The sequence below is a fragment of the Lepisosteus oculatus genome, chromosome 26 (genome assembly GCF_040954835.1).
Source record: "Lepisosteus oculatus isolate fLepOcu1 chromosome 26, fLepOcu1.hap2, whole genome shotgun sequence".
Classification (NCBI taxonomy): Eukaryota; Metazoa; Chordata; class Actinopteri; order Semionotiformes; family Lepisosteidae; genus Lepisosteus; species Lepisosteus oculatus.
This window is the reverse complement of record NC_090721.1, coordinates 6,552,416-6,569,458: the sequence shown is the minus strand read 5'-3', so window position 1 is coordinate 6,569,458 and position 17,043 is coordinate 6,552,416. Positions and strand designations below refer to the sequence as shown.

General features: G+C 44.4%; 2 protein-coding genes across 6 annotated transcripts in view; one reads left to right on the top strand and one right to left on the bottom strand.

The window, feature by feature from the left end:
• Nucleotides 1-13,513, bottom strand: part of mrps23 (mitochondrial ribosomal protein S23) — a 64,503-nt gene extending 50,990 nt beyond the window's left edge. For 2 of the 5 annotated variants that reach the window (XM_015367422.2, XM_015367423.2), the window contains exons 1-5: nt 13,336-13,513; nt 11,693-11,869; nt 10,991-11,068; nt 10,527-10,650; nt 9,126-9,275 (exon numbers count right to left, since the gene is read on the bottom strand). In XM_015367422.2, coding sequence (XP_015222908.2) covers nt 9,126-9,275; nt 10,527-10,650; nt 10,991-11,068; nt 11,693-11,869; nt 13,336-13,379 — 573 coding nt within the window. In that variant the 5' untranslated portion in view covers nt 13,380-13,513. Of the gene's footprint in view, nt 1-2,272; nt 2,327-3,792; nt 3,952-5,753; nt 6,271-9,125; nt 9,276-10,526; nt 10,651-10,990; nt 11,069-11,692; nt 11,870-13,335 lie in introns of those variants that run through there. The other 3 variants (XM_015367424.2, XM_015367425.2, XM_006641042.3) reach the window with 3 other exon arrangements.
• Nucleotides 13,514-14,468: 955 nt separating this feature from the next.
• Nucleotides 14,469-17,043, top strand: part of gosr1 (golgi SNAP receptor complex member 1) — a 41,577-nt gene continuing 39,002 nt past the window's right edge. The window contains exons 1-3 of the mRNA XM_006640886.3: nt 14,469-14,541; nt 15,916-16,027; nt 16,354-16,441. Coding sequence (XP_006640949.1) covers nt 14,511-14,541; nt 15,916-16,027; nt 16,354-16,441 — 231 coding nt within the window. The 5' untranslated portion in view covers nt 14,469-14,510. The remainder of the gene's footprint in view (nt 14,542-15,915; nt 16,028-16,353; nt 16,442-17,043) is intronic.

Genomic DNA, 17,043 nt, shown 5'->3' with positions numbered 1-17,043 from the left:
CTGCAGATAAAATAAAACACACAGCGCTGGATTATATATAGTAGCTTTCTATTGCTATGCCTGAATGAGCTTCTATCCTGCTTGTTCCATGAGACACTCAATATCAATATTTTGAAACAAACACTTTGGTTGAAGGTAAACACAGGAGACCAGGCAAATTATGGGGTTTAATGCATCGCTCCAGTTGCAGAAGCACTCTGTGCCCAGTTCTTTTCAAGCTTAATTGTGAGCTTTGATTAGATTTTAAAAGGCGAGCTTAAGCGAAAGCCTGTTATATGCAATTTACGCTTATTAGGAAGCCGTTTCGCAAGGATTAATTATCAGGCCAATTATTTGGAATTGTATCACGCAAAAGGTTAGCTGTAGGTGACAGGGGAAGGGAAAGAGACCCGCGGCTACGCAGCCTCCACAAGCTGGTGTGTTTTAATGGTGTCTGAAATGAGCTTGCCTGGAGAGCGAATTACACTGACCTGGATAATCCACACTCCTAGTGAAGAGCTGGAACGAAACAGGGAGCCCTTTAACCCCGAGTCTGGCCAACAGGCACGCAACCTGTCCACATCGCAGGCGTTAACGAGCAGGGGAGTGTCTCTGCAGAGAGCAGCAGGAGTTCTCTGTGCTGGTTTCACTTTACAGCGCTGCCCACACTGGCAGCCTTAAAACAACGCGCCTCACCCCTCCTTCCTCGCGGTCCTTCTCCGAGAATTATGTCTTTCCTGCTCTACACTTGTCTTGCAAGTAGCTGCCCTGGAAAGAAAAGGATTCTTTTTTTCTTTCCCCCACAGTTCAATCAGGCAGAGATACACGGAGTCATACTACTAGTTACATTACCCTTTGGTATTTGTACTGGCAGAAAACAAAGAGCCTGTGCTAGCATTCACGGGTTAAATTGGACCGGAGACAATCAGGAACGGCAGCAGGGAACAGTTCGGAAAGCAACAGGACATTTTGTCAAATTGGGGCAGCACTGTTATTTTATTACACTGTCATGTATAGCAAATCCGTCCTTACATTACAGTCATCATGTCTTCCAGACCACGGCATCACACTGGCCATCTCCCAGAGCCATGTTCACCGCGCAAGAGGAACAGGATCTATATTTGCAAAAGGACCTTAAAACCTGATGAGCCTGGCCTGTGATTGATTATGATAATACAGTTTACAGTTCAGTTCCAGAGTCCTGGCAGCGGACTCAGAATTCTGAGCATCAATCTATATGCAAGTTTGCTCTGGTGAGTGAATGAAGGAAACATCAATGCCACATACTAATTGGCATTTAAGGCTTTGTCTCCAGTGCACTTACAAACCTTCTTCAGATTGCTCACCCAGGGAGTCCTGCGCACAACTTATTATTTTTTAAGCGTCTGAAGCCTCATTTTTCTGCTGAGTAAAACAATCTGCAAAAACAGGGAGATGGCACGTGCCTTTTCAAGCTGTTATATACTGGAGCACCCAGGCAGCCACTATTTCCCAGTCATCTCTGCGCCTGGCAACTTAAATGAGGAATTAGTCACGTTTGTTAGGATCCCATTTTTTTTCCCATTAGAAAAAGTCTGCCTTTTTCCTAACCTTTTCCTCAGCAACGCTCCCAAGAATAAAAGGCGTCGGACCACAAGGAAAGACAAATCCCGAGCGCAGCAGCTTCGTTTATTATTTTTTATTACAGCATTCTAAAATGTTTCTAGGATGAAGTGCTATCAAGCATTTAGATAAAAAGTCCTTTAAATGAGCAGCTGAAAACTCGGTGCAATCAGGCGATTTTGTTGTGCTGAATTTTAAGCGGAAAAACTCAAAAGAACTGCTGCTTACTTTAGCTTGAAGACATTATTAAGAGTGAGAATATATATATATATTTTCCCCATGAATAATATATTTCCTGGCATTTACAGTGGTGGGCTTTCTAGAGGATCAAGGGACCTTGCTGCCAGTCATCCAGAGCACAGCGTGACAACTGTTCTCCATCAGCTGTCACAGGGGCTTCTACTCTTTATTTATTTAACTGTTCTTCCATTTTATCCCACTTTGTTTTTGGAACAGCATGATTCTGAAAAATTCAGCATTAAAACCCGTTTTTTCATCCCCTCTCCCTCTCTCTCCTGCACTGCTCCCTCGAAGTCATGCTACGGATTTATTGCCCCAGTGGTTTTTATTTCCTAATTATTTACAGCGCTGCCTGTCTGGACCAATCTAGAATAAAACAGCTGGAAAATTCAAATGGTTTGCATTTATTTTTATTTTATTGTAGATCGGAGCTCCTGGGGCAGACGAATAGCACGCCTATTTCTTTTTAGGTCTTCCATATGGAACAGTCACTCCACATTACCGCCTGCAAGATGGAAAGTCTCCCATCAGTGTATCTTAGTGACAAAGACATGTGATCTCATTCACTGTGGAGAGTACACTTTCTCTGCACTTGTGAATCCCAGCATTGAGCGGCCTACTGTTTCAGAGCAATTGTTTTTAGTTTTTCTCGCACTTCACTTTAAAAAATAACATGTCAAATCAAGGACTCAGAAATATCGAAGAGATAATTTAAATAGGAAGTAAACTGCATCTGGCACCTGCCCTTCAATTTGCTACAGATGACAGGGCTCATTGAACTGTACCGAATGCTTCAGCAAAGACACCGCATGGCGCAGCTGTAAGGAAATCAGGATGTCAGCGCCACCCAGTGGCGACACGGGAAAGTGACGGCTCCAGACTCCGTGAAATTCTTATAGCTGCAAGCTATTATTCAACAGTGACATTTCCCAGACAATCAATATCTCATCATTGGCAGTCAACACAACCCGGTTTCACTCCCTGGAAACACTGAGTGCTTACTGCAGAGAGGCAGGGTACTGTGTGTGTATTTTCACATATTCAACCAAAAGGCTCCAAGTACTTTCATGCTTTGATAAACGCAGACAAACCCACAGCAGACAGAAATAAAAAGTCTTCTGATAGAAAAGATACATTACTATGCCAAGAGAGGAATAGGTAATAGGTCTTCACCAACAGAATGAGTACGGGCTGGGATACACTTTTTAAAAAGTAAAGTACATTCTCCAGTCTACTGTAGCTCAACCCAGCTATAGACAGAAGAGCTAGAGACATTCTTCATTTTTTACTGAAGACTTTGTTAGTGCTGGACAGCCACTGTGCTGCGATTACACAGCTGAATAAAAAAAAGAGTGTGCTAATTTCATTGAGAGCAACAAAATAAAACACTCTCAGGAGCCGCATTTGAGACCCCTGACCCAAGCCTGTCTCAAGTCACGCAAACGCAAAGCAATGGGACTCCTAAACTCGCCAGAGGATTACCAGCAAAGCCTGGTGTCTGTCTCCCACTGCAGATCAGCCCGGACAAAACAAGACAAAGGCAGACCTGCAGCACGTCAGTCAGATCACCGTTCTCTTTCTTCCAGAGGCCGAGAGCTCAACCCAAGGACGGATTTTAGCAGGGGATTGGAGATTGGATCAGGTGATGATGTCAGGGAAGGAGACGCATTGATAAAATAAGAATTTATAATCCATTCCCGGTGCAAATACTAAAATTCCAGGACGAAATGTGCCAGTCAAGGCCTCACTGAAAAAAAGCCACTCTGGTTTACTGTTAAATTTGAGAGCTGTCAGTTAGAGAGACTGACAAGAAGCTCCTTATCATGGACAATTGGAAGGATAAACAATTAAGGCCCTTTCAGACATTCAGACTGTTTTAATGCAGAGAAGAACAGCAAAGATGAGATATCATTGTGACAGGCAAGAAGCACAATAAGCAGGAAGATAATAACTTATACTAAAAAAAGGGAAAAAAGTTCAAGGCGTTTATTGACTTAACAAGAACTGTTTTTTTTACATAAACCACAAGCTAATAGTGTTTTTCAATGCTTGCCTCCCCCGAATTAAATTATCGTTGGTAAACACTTCTGGAATTTGAAGCGGTCATCCAGGCTCTGAACCCCACCAAGACTGTGAGAAAACAATTTGAAACGACAGGTTAAAAAAACATTGAAACAAAAACAGAGTAACAGGGAAGAAAGCTCGATAGCACAAGGATCCACAGTGATGACAGGAGGTTAGAAGCAGCACCTGGACCTTGCAGGTTCTCACCTCTTTAAATGGGAAGCAGCAATAAGAAGCTAATATTCATTTTCCACACCTGACCCCTCGCCCCCAATGGCAGGGCTATTGACACTGCAGGCAAGGAAAGGTCACACCATAGAGCAGCTCCAGAGCTAGGAGGAGCCCTCACATCCATAAATAAGCACAAGCACCTCAGGGGCTAAAAGCCCTTGCACAGGCTATAAATAAAAAGAGAGCAAACAAGCAAGGCCTGGTTCATACAAGAAACAGTGTACTGTCATTTTTTTTTAAATGATGAATTTAAAATTAACTTCAGAAAATTGTTCTTTAGCAGTCTTTTGAGCCTGAGTCAGGCTCACCAATATGCCGAGCAATTCCAATGCAAGGAAACAAAGATTTTAATCAATTAGAGGCTATATACTCATTCATCATAGAAGAATGCTCACATGAAACAACTGTAACAGTCTGCATTCCTGTGACAATGGTGAGACATGAGCACGCTCTTATGTCATGTCTGGTGAACACACTGCAGAAGAACATCAGGAGGGTGACAAACCAGGAGGCCATCCGATCCTTCTAGGGCATGTGGAACTTGGCCTAGAGGCCAGGATATCGTCTTCAACAACATGGCTGGGTGAGCTTCTTCCAGACTTCCACAGCCCTTTGCTGTTGTCTGGGGCAGGAGCAGTCTCCGCTACCGTGAAGTTCTCAGCTTTCACAACCTTAAAGGGCCTGCTATCTCTCTGACTTGGGTTGCAGAAACCTGCTGTGACCTGATTCTTCTACATAAACCGGGCCATCCTTAAACGCGGCACCACATACTGGTGTGTAATTAATCACTTAATTGGTCTTTTTTAAGCCTGGTAGGGTATTTACAGTGGAGACAGGCGATAATTGTATTGCCAGGAGTCTGACAGCATCCCCCTCACAAAGGGCTTTTTAACATGAAGCTCGCTTTGATCGCTTTGCTAAGTGGTTGATGCTGCTTATAATACTAATCTGAGTTCTGGCTTCTTGTCTCTATGGAGGGCATTGTCTTAAGAAGCTGTGCCAGGCACCATAAAATTGTATCATCGCTTCATTTCAGTTACAGGAAGGCAACATAACTTCCGTTTCACAGGATGATATAAATTCCTTTTTTTTCCCAAATGGATTTTAAAAGGCCAACACCCTATGTAGCTTGCATTCAGCTCAACTGAAATAATTTTAAATATTCTAATGCATGCCAAGAGCTCAGGAGAAAACTTTAATTACCTGCTTGAAAAGCCCCTTTCAAAGACAATATAAAGTTAACATCTGTCAGCATCACCAGGAGAAACAGCCAGGACAAGCAGGCTCTTATCTGAGACTGGAATACTTGTTGCACTTCACTCTCACACTGTATGAACCATGTTCTTCTGTAAACTGGTGGCGATGCTTATGCTGAAAACCTACACATAGACATAAAAGCAGCTGACTGTCCCTTCTCAGTTTGGGACCTGGTTAACTACACACCATGTTCCATGAGGAGAAATATCTTCTTGCTGGACCAGTAATAAGATTCCCCCTTCCCAGCCCCAGAACTCCAGACTTGATCATGTTTCCCAAGCTGGCGATCCGCTGCACACTCATCTAACTCTGCAGAGGATACTCAACGAGGAGGACCGGCAAACACTGAAGAAGCCGCGAAAGAAAATTCCGAAATCAGCTTAAGGATGGGTAAATACCTAGCAGATGATGTTTAATGTAGACAAGTACAGAGAATTAACCGCAGGCTGCCAAATCAAATCATACATAAAAAATGAGAAACCTGGAGATTCAAAGTTACTTTTGGGAAAAGAGGTGTTTATGTTGATTTACCCTACACAGCTTTTGAATAGTAGCGGTGGAGGATTAGTTACTCATGCATGAAAGCTGAGCAGCATCCGTTCTCCTGATAACCCCCTTCACTGGGCTGTTTTTGTTTCTCTTTTTTGAGTTGTTTTTTTTACTGAACCACTTTTCTTGCACCTCAAATACCCAAAGCTCAGTCGCCATGATTGCAAGATGCAAAATGGGTTAAGATGATTTTTCTTTTTTTTTGCAAGACGTGCAGAGGATCACTGTCGTCTGCTGTTCCTCCTATAACCCATCTGCTTGCCGGAGTCGCTCCTCTTATCAGTTGTTCGGATTGCTTTCCGGTTGATTGTACGCGAACAATCACGGCTTCTAATATCATGGGGATTTCTCCAGGTAAGGAAGAGAAAGAAAAAAAAAAACATTGTGAAGGCTTTCAATAAAAAAAAATAAAAATAAAGAGCCTTACGTAAATAGGACAATCTGTACCAAGGTCAACGCAGTCAATAGTACCGTTAGCCTGATCTCCACTGTGCCCTTTGTTGAAGGAGAGGAAGAAATGCTTCACAGATAAGCAAACGGCCTTTTAAGATGGAACACAAAGTAACATGCTTCTTTCATCGCTTCTCATGGCTTAGTAAACTTTGTAAATTTGCGAGTCCTTTTAAAAACTCCATTCATCCGCAAAGCGGCCTCTTGAAGGATCACATCAATCTGTCAACAGGTAGCAGGACACGAAGCCGTGAACGCGTCCCCTCCACCAGTAAATGCTTGTGCAATAACTCTTGAATCCCAGATCACTCTTGGACAGTCTATGTGCAGGCACATAGAGAGCTGTTTGTCTAGCAATAATTACAATCACTGAAATACAGTGAGATGGATGTTACAGATACAATACCTAACTAGTATTGTATTTTTGACATCTCCAATAAGAAGCACCTCCATAGGAAAAAAAAAGACATGCCCTATTCCCTAAAACACAGATAAAACGTACATATAGACTGGAGGTTTTGTGTACTGATTTACGCTATTCTGTTAAAAAGGTCTTCACTTCCAAATTGAACATGTTGTAGTCTTCTTATTTATTGTTATTGTCATCCTGTAAAGCGCTTTGAGAAGCCACCTTTAAAGGCGCTATATAAAATAAAGTTTATTATTATTATTATGTAAAACAATATTTGCAGAATGCTGATATTCTCTACCACCATCCAAATCTGTAGGACGTTTGTGCATGGCGCATCAACAAGAAGGCATCATGCTTGCATACTGAAATCTGCGAGCTGCGAAGGTGGCAGGGAACGAGTTGTCATCGCTTCCACAAATAACTGCACGGGGATCTGCGAGGGCTGACGTAAGAGGCCTGCTTTGGCATGTGAGGAGCCAAGTGTGTCTTTGGAGCTACATGGGCTGCAGGGGGAAGGAGAAAAAAATCTAATCATCGGCCGCCTGAAAGCGCCTCAGTGGCCGCAGACGGGTTTCTCTAGACGGCGCAAAGGCGAGAGCGGAAACACGGGACCCGAAGCCTCCAGCCCTTGCCAAGAGAAAACAAAGTCTGGCCTCATTAATCGTGCTTCATGTCTGCGAATATCTTGTTCCCGGTTTGTCACCACTGCCACCACAATGGGAGATGTCATCACTCTTCCCACAGTCAACAAAAGAGCCCGAAACAGGCATCAATAAAAGCAAACAAGACCAGAGGAGATACTGTCATTCCCCAGTAATGCATGTGCCCCCCCAGACTGGGGGAGTGGGAGAGGAACCATGTCCAGCTGAGCAAAGTGAGGTCACGCCGCTCCCCCCCCCCCCCCAGAGGCCGGAAGTGAGAGGCTTTCTCAGCCACCCCTGTACTGGGAACATCTACTGGGAGCACCGCTGAGTTCACAGGGGAGGTACAAATGAAATGTGCTCCTTTGACGTCTTACGTGCAAAACAAATTTAAAATAAGAAAAAAAAATTAAGAGGAGGGCAACATCAGAGTAGATAGTGGTTTGGCCCGCTGATTAAACTCTCTCTGCATGTGTGTGTAGTATCTAACATCAATATCCCATATAAAGCTGATCTTTTAACGCATCCGTCTTTATCTCCACTTGCAGACATAGCACCTGTGTTCTGCCTCTCCTCTTTCTGCCCACGTTTTAGTCTACTGAGTGCAGTTTGCTCTGCGAGGCATTATTGGCTGTGATTTCTCCATTTCAGCAGCAGTATTCAAGCACTTGCAAAATACACAGATAAACCAGAATGAAATAGAACATCAAAATTCACTCATTGCCCTTCCACTTCTAATACTCCATAGAAAGTAGCATACACTGGGGCAAACAGGAAATTGGAAGAAAAGGGAAAAGCAAAAATAGCTATGCATTAGAAAGGATATTGTTTTACTGACAATTTACAGACAAATCATAAAATTGCGGCAGCATCATTTCAGCTGATGACAGCTATCAGACATTTGTTCTTGCACTACTACTGTATACAATTTTCATAATTCAACCCAGCAACAGCGGTACACAAAATTCCTTGTGCTGAATTCTGTTTCAGAATGCCAGAAAAAAGATTTAGATTTATGTCCCAGGATCTTGCCTAGGATTAATCTCAGCCTACCGCGAACAGCTTACAAGTAAAGCCCATGATGGCTCTAATCAGCGTCTTTCAAACCTGCAGCGACAGAGAACACAGATGCAAGTCCCTGCTGTTGCAATTGGACAGATTGCAATACAGTCTTTTCCCGTGCATGACGCCGAACACCAGTTGAGTAGCTTTTGGAAATGCGGCGTGCCAACAGGAGCAGCGATTCGGAGGCTGTCAGCTGGAGACGGTCGCTAACGGGAGACAGACTGGCGATTCCAGAGCGAAGGAAATGGGTATGGCCAGCTGCTCCGCCAAAACTGTGGATGATGCTTCCCATGCTGTAGAGTCCAGTCCCATCCACAGTGATCAAGTTTAACACACCAGTCCAGTCCTTGATTAGGTTAAGAATTCGCCACCAGCTCATTCTCTTACATTAACATCCCAAACAATAGATCACACGCAAAGAGCCATAAAGAAAAAAAAATACAGAGCATCTCAGTACTCAGAAACAAGGAAGGGCAGGAGTGGAAACAACATTTTTAAACCCGGCAGCTCTTAACCTTGATTGTGGTTTTGCAGCTGGAAGGATGACACAAGTCCTAAGGTTAATCTGAGTTGGGGTGTGTGCCTAACTGAGATGCAGAGCTGAGGGGCGGTGTCCCAGTGTGTTACTCCAGTACCTTAGCACCCTCTGCCTGGGGTTCACTCTGTAGCACCTCCTGCTGCTGCTGCTGCTGCTGCTGTTCTGCCAGCATGTCGGTCAGCTTCATCTCCAGCACGGGGTCCCTGCTCTCCAGCTCCACCGAGCCCTCAGATCCCTGGGGCACCACCTGCGGCACAGAAACCACAGGCAAGAGTGAGAGCACGTCACCCCCCACTGCACCACCGGGTCCGATACCATTTCCAAAACCAACTGGGAATGCACAGAGAATTACTGCAAGCACTCAGGTGCAACAAAGCCATGAGGAACAACAGAGAATCCATGCAGCACAAAACCAGAAAGAGTGACAATAGTTTTTAATACGAATGGACCGCAAATTGCCAAAGAACATTTCAAAGGTATGTGCCGTTCATAGAACTTTATTATATCTCTAAATTTGAGACTTATTTAATTAAGCAAATCAGTTTTCTAATTCTACATTGTCTCTTTCTAAACATGTTCCTTTAAAGCGCAGCAGAAGGCAAACACAGCCTTGAAGAGCAGAGATTCCAGAAGATCAGGAGTCGGTTCTCTTATAGACCAACCGGCTCAGGATAAAAACCCAGCCTGATGGGTAAAGATCCGAAGGCCAGTTAGAAGCAAAATAATATCATTACTTAAGTCTCAGTTTCTTCTTTGGCCGTTTCTGACACGTGAGAAAACTCCGCCAGACCGGTGCCTTTCCCTCAGAATGACACTTGAGCCCTGGTATTTCCTGAAGATGTATGCAGCCTAAAGACGACAGTACAGTGGAGGAGACCAACTCTAGTGCAGAGTGCAGCTCTGATCTGCCCCTAGTGGGCGCAGAGCCACACAGCGCTGCTCTCCAGCCAGCGATACCTTCCACTGCGCCACAAGACTGGGGTCCCTGTATGCTCTCAGGGTTTCTGAGGGGTGATGTCACGTCTGTAGCGAGCCCACCGCACTGAGCCCTCTCACAGAACACCAGGCCTGTCTCTGGGGATTGGAGATTTTCAGGTCTCCCTCCACCTCCCAAGACAAGTCAACTCAGTTAGCTAATCTCTACTTTTCTCCCCTGTGTCTGTGTGCACTGTAACAAACGGGGGTCCGGTCCAGGCTAAGGCACCACCTGGTTCCTATTGTTTCCAGGACATTCTCTGGGGCTGGCCTGACCCATATCAGGAATAAGATCTTTCCCCCATAATGAACGAGCTCCTTCTTCAACTGGCAGTGATATACAAAGGACATGTACAAGGGCGAACGAGGCAACAACCTACCTTAAGCATGGCAGCCTCTCTCAGCAAGAGAAGAAACACAGATTTCAGTGTCAAGACACCAAAGGAGCAACCTGAAACACCAGCACACTGGCATTTTTTACATATCTGCCACCACCCCCAGCATTGATAGAGGACAGACTGACCATGGGGACACCCCTCCTCCTCAGAACGATTCCTTCGGCAAGAAGAGCCTTCCCCGTCTCTTCGAACAGCTCCTCCTCTCCCAGCGCACCCCGATTCTCCAGTTCTTGGTATTTCTCCACGAACCTGGAGGAAAAGACAGTCATGGCAGTCTCTCACACACACAGATACCAACAGCCCCCTGTAACAGAGAGACGAGCAGGAGCACGAGAGAGGGACGGACATGGGACACCAGCACAGCCACGGACCCTCACGGTCACCCCACACCTACTAATAAAGAGGCACAGGCAGACAAAACAACCTACGGAGCAGTAAGCAACTGCAAACAAGCACAAGGCACCAGGGTGGCAGGTCAGAGACACTGAGGAAAAACAGGGGACTGCCACACACTCCAATTCACGAGACACTGCCAACGTGGAAAGGCAAAATCAAGATGGAGGCAAAATTAAGAGACTTGTTTTCTTACTTTTGACTAGTGGAGACAAAGCTGGTTTTGGTGAGATCCAGGACTCTGGGTCCATTCCCATAAACTTCGTAAAATTTCCTGAAAGTGCAAATGAAATGATTTAAGTAGTATTCAAATATGATCGATCCTTTTTTGTGTCCATTACAGCAGAACACAGATAACATACTGTACAGCAGGGGTATCCGAACCTGGTTCTCTGCAGATTACTTTGACTCCTAAAGCTGGGAGAAGCTGTCAATGTGGTCCAGTTAAGCCACTAACGAGTTTGTTTAGCTCGTCAGGAGCCGAAAAGGAGTCTCGCCAGTCATCTAGGACCAGGACTGGACAGCCCTGCTGTACAGGCTGACAGCGCCATCTGCTGCCAAAAACTGGGTTTACAGCGGTCTGGTTATCGTGGCAGCTCATACTTCAAAATCTTAAGCGCTGCTGCTGCATAAGAACACAGCAAAAAAAAAAAAATTCAGTTCACAAGAAAAGGTGAAGCATATTACATTACCATTGGTCTGCATCATTAAATAGATACCACATTTGATTTGCAATATCTAATTGGGGGATCTTGAAATTCTGCCTCTACTGAAATCTGCTTTAAAAAGGAAATTAACAGCTCACTGCAGAATTGCCAATACAGAGACTACCCTTTTAACCTTTTACCTGCCTAAAGCGAATCTGATGTAGACACACACAGAAGAAAAACAAACCTACGCTCTGATGTTGTCTTCCTTATAGAGGATGTCGGGCACTTTGTCTGCCACCTTTCCAAAGCTGCTTATGGGTTTCTGGTACAGGGGCTCCTTTTTGGGGGGGAAAGCCACATACACATCGTACCAGAGGGGTCTGTCGCCTTCTTTCATGACCCCGGCGCGCATCAAGTCCCGCACCCTGCATCACAGAGGGAGAGAGATGACCCGGGATGTCCCGCCACAGACGCTCTGTCCCAGTGGACGAAACACAGAGTGTATCGAGACGGTCTCCACCCCCAGCTTTTCTCATGTCGTTCGTTTAAAGATGAGAATTCCTTGCACTTAACTGGTGCATCCTATCCCAAACCACCCTAAAGCACCTATGTGCTGCTTGGCGCAGCAGAGATATGCGATACTTGGTACATCAATTAGGATGACATCTAAACCAGCAGGGGTGTTACCCCAGTTTCCTGGCAACAACTCCCCCCTGGCCTTTACCAATCATGGCCTCCTAATAATCCCCGTCTCTGAATTGGCTTCATCACTCTGCCCTCCTCCCCACGATAGCTGGTATGTGCTGAGGGTACTGGCGCACTTTGGCAGCCATCACATCAACCAGGTGGGTGGTGGAGGGGATCCCCATTACCTGTAAAACGTTCTGAGCGGAGTGTCTAGAAAAGCGCTATATCAGTGTAAGGAATTCCTAATCATGATAACAATAATAAAAAAAACAGTGCCTGGTCGGTCAGCACTCTTCACACATAATAATAATTATTGTTATAAAGCTTATAAACTTATAAAGCACTTTTCTGGACACTCTATACAGTAATACACCCTATACAGTAATGGGGATCCCCTCCAACACCACCAGTGTGCAGCCCCATCTGGGTGACGCGACAGGAGCCAGAGTGCACCAGTACTCTCACCCACAAACTGGCTCTCAGTGGGGAGGGGAACAGAGTGATGAAGCCAATTTATAGATGGGGATTATTAGGAGGCCATGATTGGTAAAGGCCAAGGGGGAATTTGGCCAGGACACCAAATGCATAATTAAAACCTCTGAAAGGAAAATTCGCAAAAGTGTGTCAGTCAGGTTTTGAAAGCTGCCCAGCGCAGATAGATAGCGTCTATCTGGTGTACCAAGTCGTAGTTAAAATATACGCAGACTCCCAGGAAAACTGACTTTTTAGCTTTGAAATATTTTGTACAACTGTTGAGCGACAGCTGCCACCTAGCGACCGAGCGTGGGGAAAAGATTTAAACATCACCAGCCCCCGGTTTTAACTTCATTTCTCTGAGACACTGGGAGGGAATGGAGCAATAACTGTGCTTCGTTTAAAAACTTTTTTTGTTTAAAAAAAAGTATAGCAGTGTGGTTCACCGTAAGGATACTATAAAACAACCACAGCAAACTGCAGCATTCACCAGCGACGTGCATTCGAAATACCTGCTTTACTTTTTTATTTTTAAAACGCACATTCCTATAAGGACCTCACGAGACAAAATAACATACAAAGGACAAAAAATTTTAGACGCAAACGGAAAAAAAAATGGAAATGCTACAGATTCGTTTTAACCTTGACCTGTACGCGTTTGCTACAAGCTTTATCAGTTACAAACGATGGTGTGAACAGCAAGTACTGCTTCCTCAGACGCCTCACTCACCTGGTGAACACCGTACCAAATTTCTCAAGTCTGCTTCCAGCCATTGCACGCTTATAATTTCTACTTTTTAATGTACGTTTATATAATTACATCTCATTCTCACACGCACACGCCGCTTGCTGAAAGACCTAGACCACATGAGCCAACATGGCCCCCGAGGTTCGGACAATTCCGGAAAGTTTCGCAGACTTAGTTTATGTGTCGCTACCGCATTCAACATAAATGCGGATTAGACCGAAATGATCAACCCCAACAGAGAAGAAATGCTATTAATTCTCAAATCGTGCGGCCCCAGAAGAAGATGCTGGAAGTGGACCTGTGGAGGGGGTATATTCAAAGATACCTGAAAAAATTATATTATAACAGGCCCTGGAATCAGCTGAAGTCCTGAATAGTCGTTAAATAGCTCACAATAGAAATGTTAACCCCCTACCTGTGTCCTGGCTAAATCCCACTCTGAGTGTCCCTAATCATATTCAATTCACTTTAATTACAATAAATTATATTATAATAATAAGGCTTTTTTTAATGTATGTTTTAACTAATGTCAATAAACGCCGTAATAGTGTCTAGTTATATAAAAAAAATTTTTGGAGGTAAAAATCACGAATCCATACGCTGTCAGAGGGAATTAGAAATCAGAACATATCTAAAAAAATTACATATCTCAGTTTCTTTTATTTGTGAATATAAATTCAACCAAGTATTAACAGATTAGTTTCAGCTATTCTGTTTTCCATACTACATGTTATGAAATAACATAAATTAAATTAATTAAATCTAACACATTTAAATGCTTAATGAAGCCTACAGTTTTAACATAAAACATAAGGTTTAGCAAGTTTATAAAAAAAACAGGTAACAGGTTTTCTTTTCCAGTCTTACACAACACGTATAAATCATCTTGTTCATATTTGCATCTTGAAAGTGTTAGTTTAAAATGATAAAGCATATGAACTGTTTAAAACGTTGTTGTTTTTTTTTCCGTATCACCTCCGCGGAGCGACCCAAGGTGCGAGTAACCTTAAAACCCCCTCTAGTTTTTTAGCTCTATATTTATTCCGATGATTACCGAAGCAAGGAAGTCATAGTGCAACTTTTAAGGAGGTTGCGACCCTTAAACCAAGTCTGTAGTTTACGTCATGTCCTGTTGAGGCTGACGTTCGACAACAAAGATGGCAGGAGGAAGCAGCAATTATTGGGAAGGTGAGGTGGCAAAGTAGATTTATGTGGGATCGTGCGAGCGGACAAGAAGGCTCTATGTCCACTTTGTATATTTTTTAAGAATCGCACAATTCTCTTTTCCAGAGCAGCTGATTGTAGCTGTCGGTGTTGTATGCCCCAGTCTTTTTCGCTAGAAACTGCAGCTGTGTGACCGTTTCCTTTAACGTAGATGTCCCTTAACTCGGCGCTTTGACTCATTTTAATTACTCGTTTAAGGTCCTTCCGATTTGTACCAGGGTGATAATCAGGGGTCCCCCTTGAGGTTACAGATGATTATGTGTGTGAAACAAGTTCAAAGTACTCGGAATTACTGTACATCGTATTTCATGTTTGAGGTTTCAGATGTAACGTCATACATCGGTTTTGCGTGTTGTAGCAGGAGTAAGAAAGATTTTAAAACTTCATCTTTGCAAAGTATCACTTATGATATTAAAAAATAAATAAACGGAATATATGGGTTCATTATTTTACTCTGATCTGATCAAGAAGAAGTGGTCAGTGTAGCTGAGTTGGAGGTGACGGTGGGGTTATTGTGAGTCGCTGTGTCGTTCTCCTCGATTCTACTTCGACACCCAGTCTGGGCAACCCGTTTTCGCACATCTCCTGCAGGCGGTGACGCCTGAGCTGTAGTTACAAATGTCTGTCACTTTTATTCTTTTAAAATTCACCACCTCCCCGCCAAAGGGTTTGAAGTACGGAGTACGCACAGGTCACCGTCGACAGGCGCAACGAATAAGTGATGGACGTGTCAGATCCGGTTCCGTAAGAATTGTGCTTCGAGGTCGATTTCTGCTGCCCCATACATGATGACCATGTGCTATTATAATAATAATTGTATGAATCTGAATCCGAGTGGCACCAGAGTCTACAGGACGAGTTGAACGTGGTGCAAAGGAGTGAAAGTGTAAAACGGAAGATATGGCGCTTTGTGTTCCGTGGATTAGGAACAGCTTCCCTCTGTATTTAACTGTCCCTCTGACGTAGTAAAGATCTCATAAATACCTCTGACCAATCAAAGCACATACCCGTGTGCTGATACAACGATAAAAGAGTTATTCCTTAAAAGGTGGAAGAATAATCACGTTGTCATGCAACTGTTCCAAACAACATTTAAGCTTCTCTCTCTTCTAAAACGTACTGTGTGTTTGACTGAAATGGTAGTTGAAATCACCTCCTTCCTGTTTTTCTCCTGTTAAACTCTTTTCAGCTGGGTTAGAAGGGGCTTTGTGAGCTAAACGTTTCCCGTGCGCATGTCCTGTCCCTCTTGGCCACCCGTACACTCTCCCTGCCTGTGAGCCCGAGTCGGTCGGGAGCTCAGGGCTGATGGGGCTTTTGCGTCTCTCCTGCACCCCACAGATCTGCGGAAGCAGGCCCGCCAGCTGGAGAACGAGCTGGACCTCAAGCTGGTCTCCTTCAGCAAGCTATGCACCAGCTACAGCAGCTCACGGGAGGCCCGGCGTGGGGACAGGTGAGGCGGGCTACGTCCCAGGGGCCGGGGTTCTCCTGACGCCGGGGTTCATCCTGGCCTGCCACGCAAGACTGGGATTACGGTTTTTTGGGGGTGGGGGGGATGGGTTCCAAAACCAGGCCAGATCTGCACCCTAACGGACCAGCCCATCAGGAAAGATGAGGCACCAGGTGTGGCACAGCTTGTGTCTCTCTGCTGACTGGGCTGTCACCTGCGTGAGACAGCAGGTTTGTCACACTGGCCACGTCATTCCCAGCAGTGCTCTGTAGTCTAAAGTGCAGGACCTCCGACATTCCTAACCGGCTCCTCTCTGCCTCTGTCCCCAGTTCTGACACTACCCCCCTCCTGAATAACTCCACCCAGGACCGGATGTTCGAGACCATGGCCGTGGAGATCGAGCAGCTGCTCACAAAGGTAGGGCAAAGGCTGGACTATTGCACCTGTTGGCCAGGCGGTGATGTACCCTCTTATCACCTCTGTATTACCGCCAGTGCTCATTTTAAAGCTCTGGAGTTAATTCCAACCTCTTGCAGTTAGAAAATTAGAACGGCTACAAACGAGCTGCAGTGGAGGTAATCCAAGGATCTCACCCAGCCGTTTTCTAGAAAGAAACACGGTATTAGCTTCAACAACATGGGTGGATAGCTTGTTCCATACTCCCACCACCCTTTGTGTAAAGATTGCTGTAACGTTGTTCTTTTCTCAGTTTTAAATGCACTTCCAGTCTTTTCATTTTCCCCACAAACAATGGCCAAAAGAAGCTCCAGAATGCTAGCGAATGTGTACACTTTTATTTTTAATTAATTCATTGTTCATGCAAACATTGCGTGTTAAAAATGAGTCACATTTTTTGTGCTTTTATTCTCCTTCTTGTTGTCCCAGTTCTACTTCTGCCATGCAAGAGTCTTAGCCACAACAGGGAGTTACAATAAATGTACATTTACGTGGTTATTATAACCATTACTTAATGGCTTAATCACTATTTAATTTACATTAAAACATAGATCAGTCTGGAT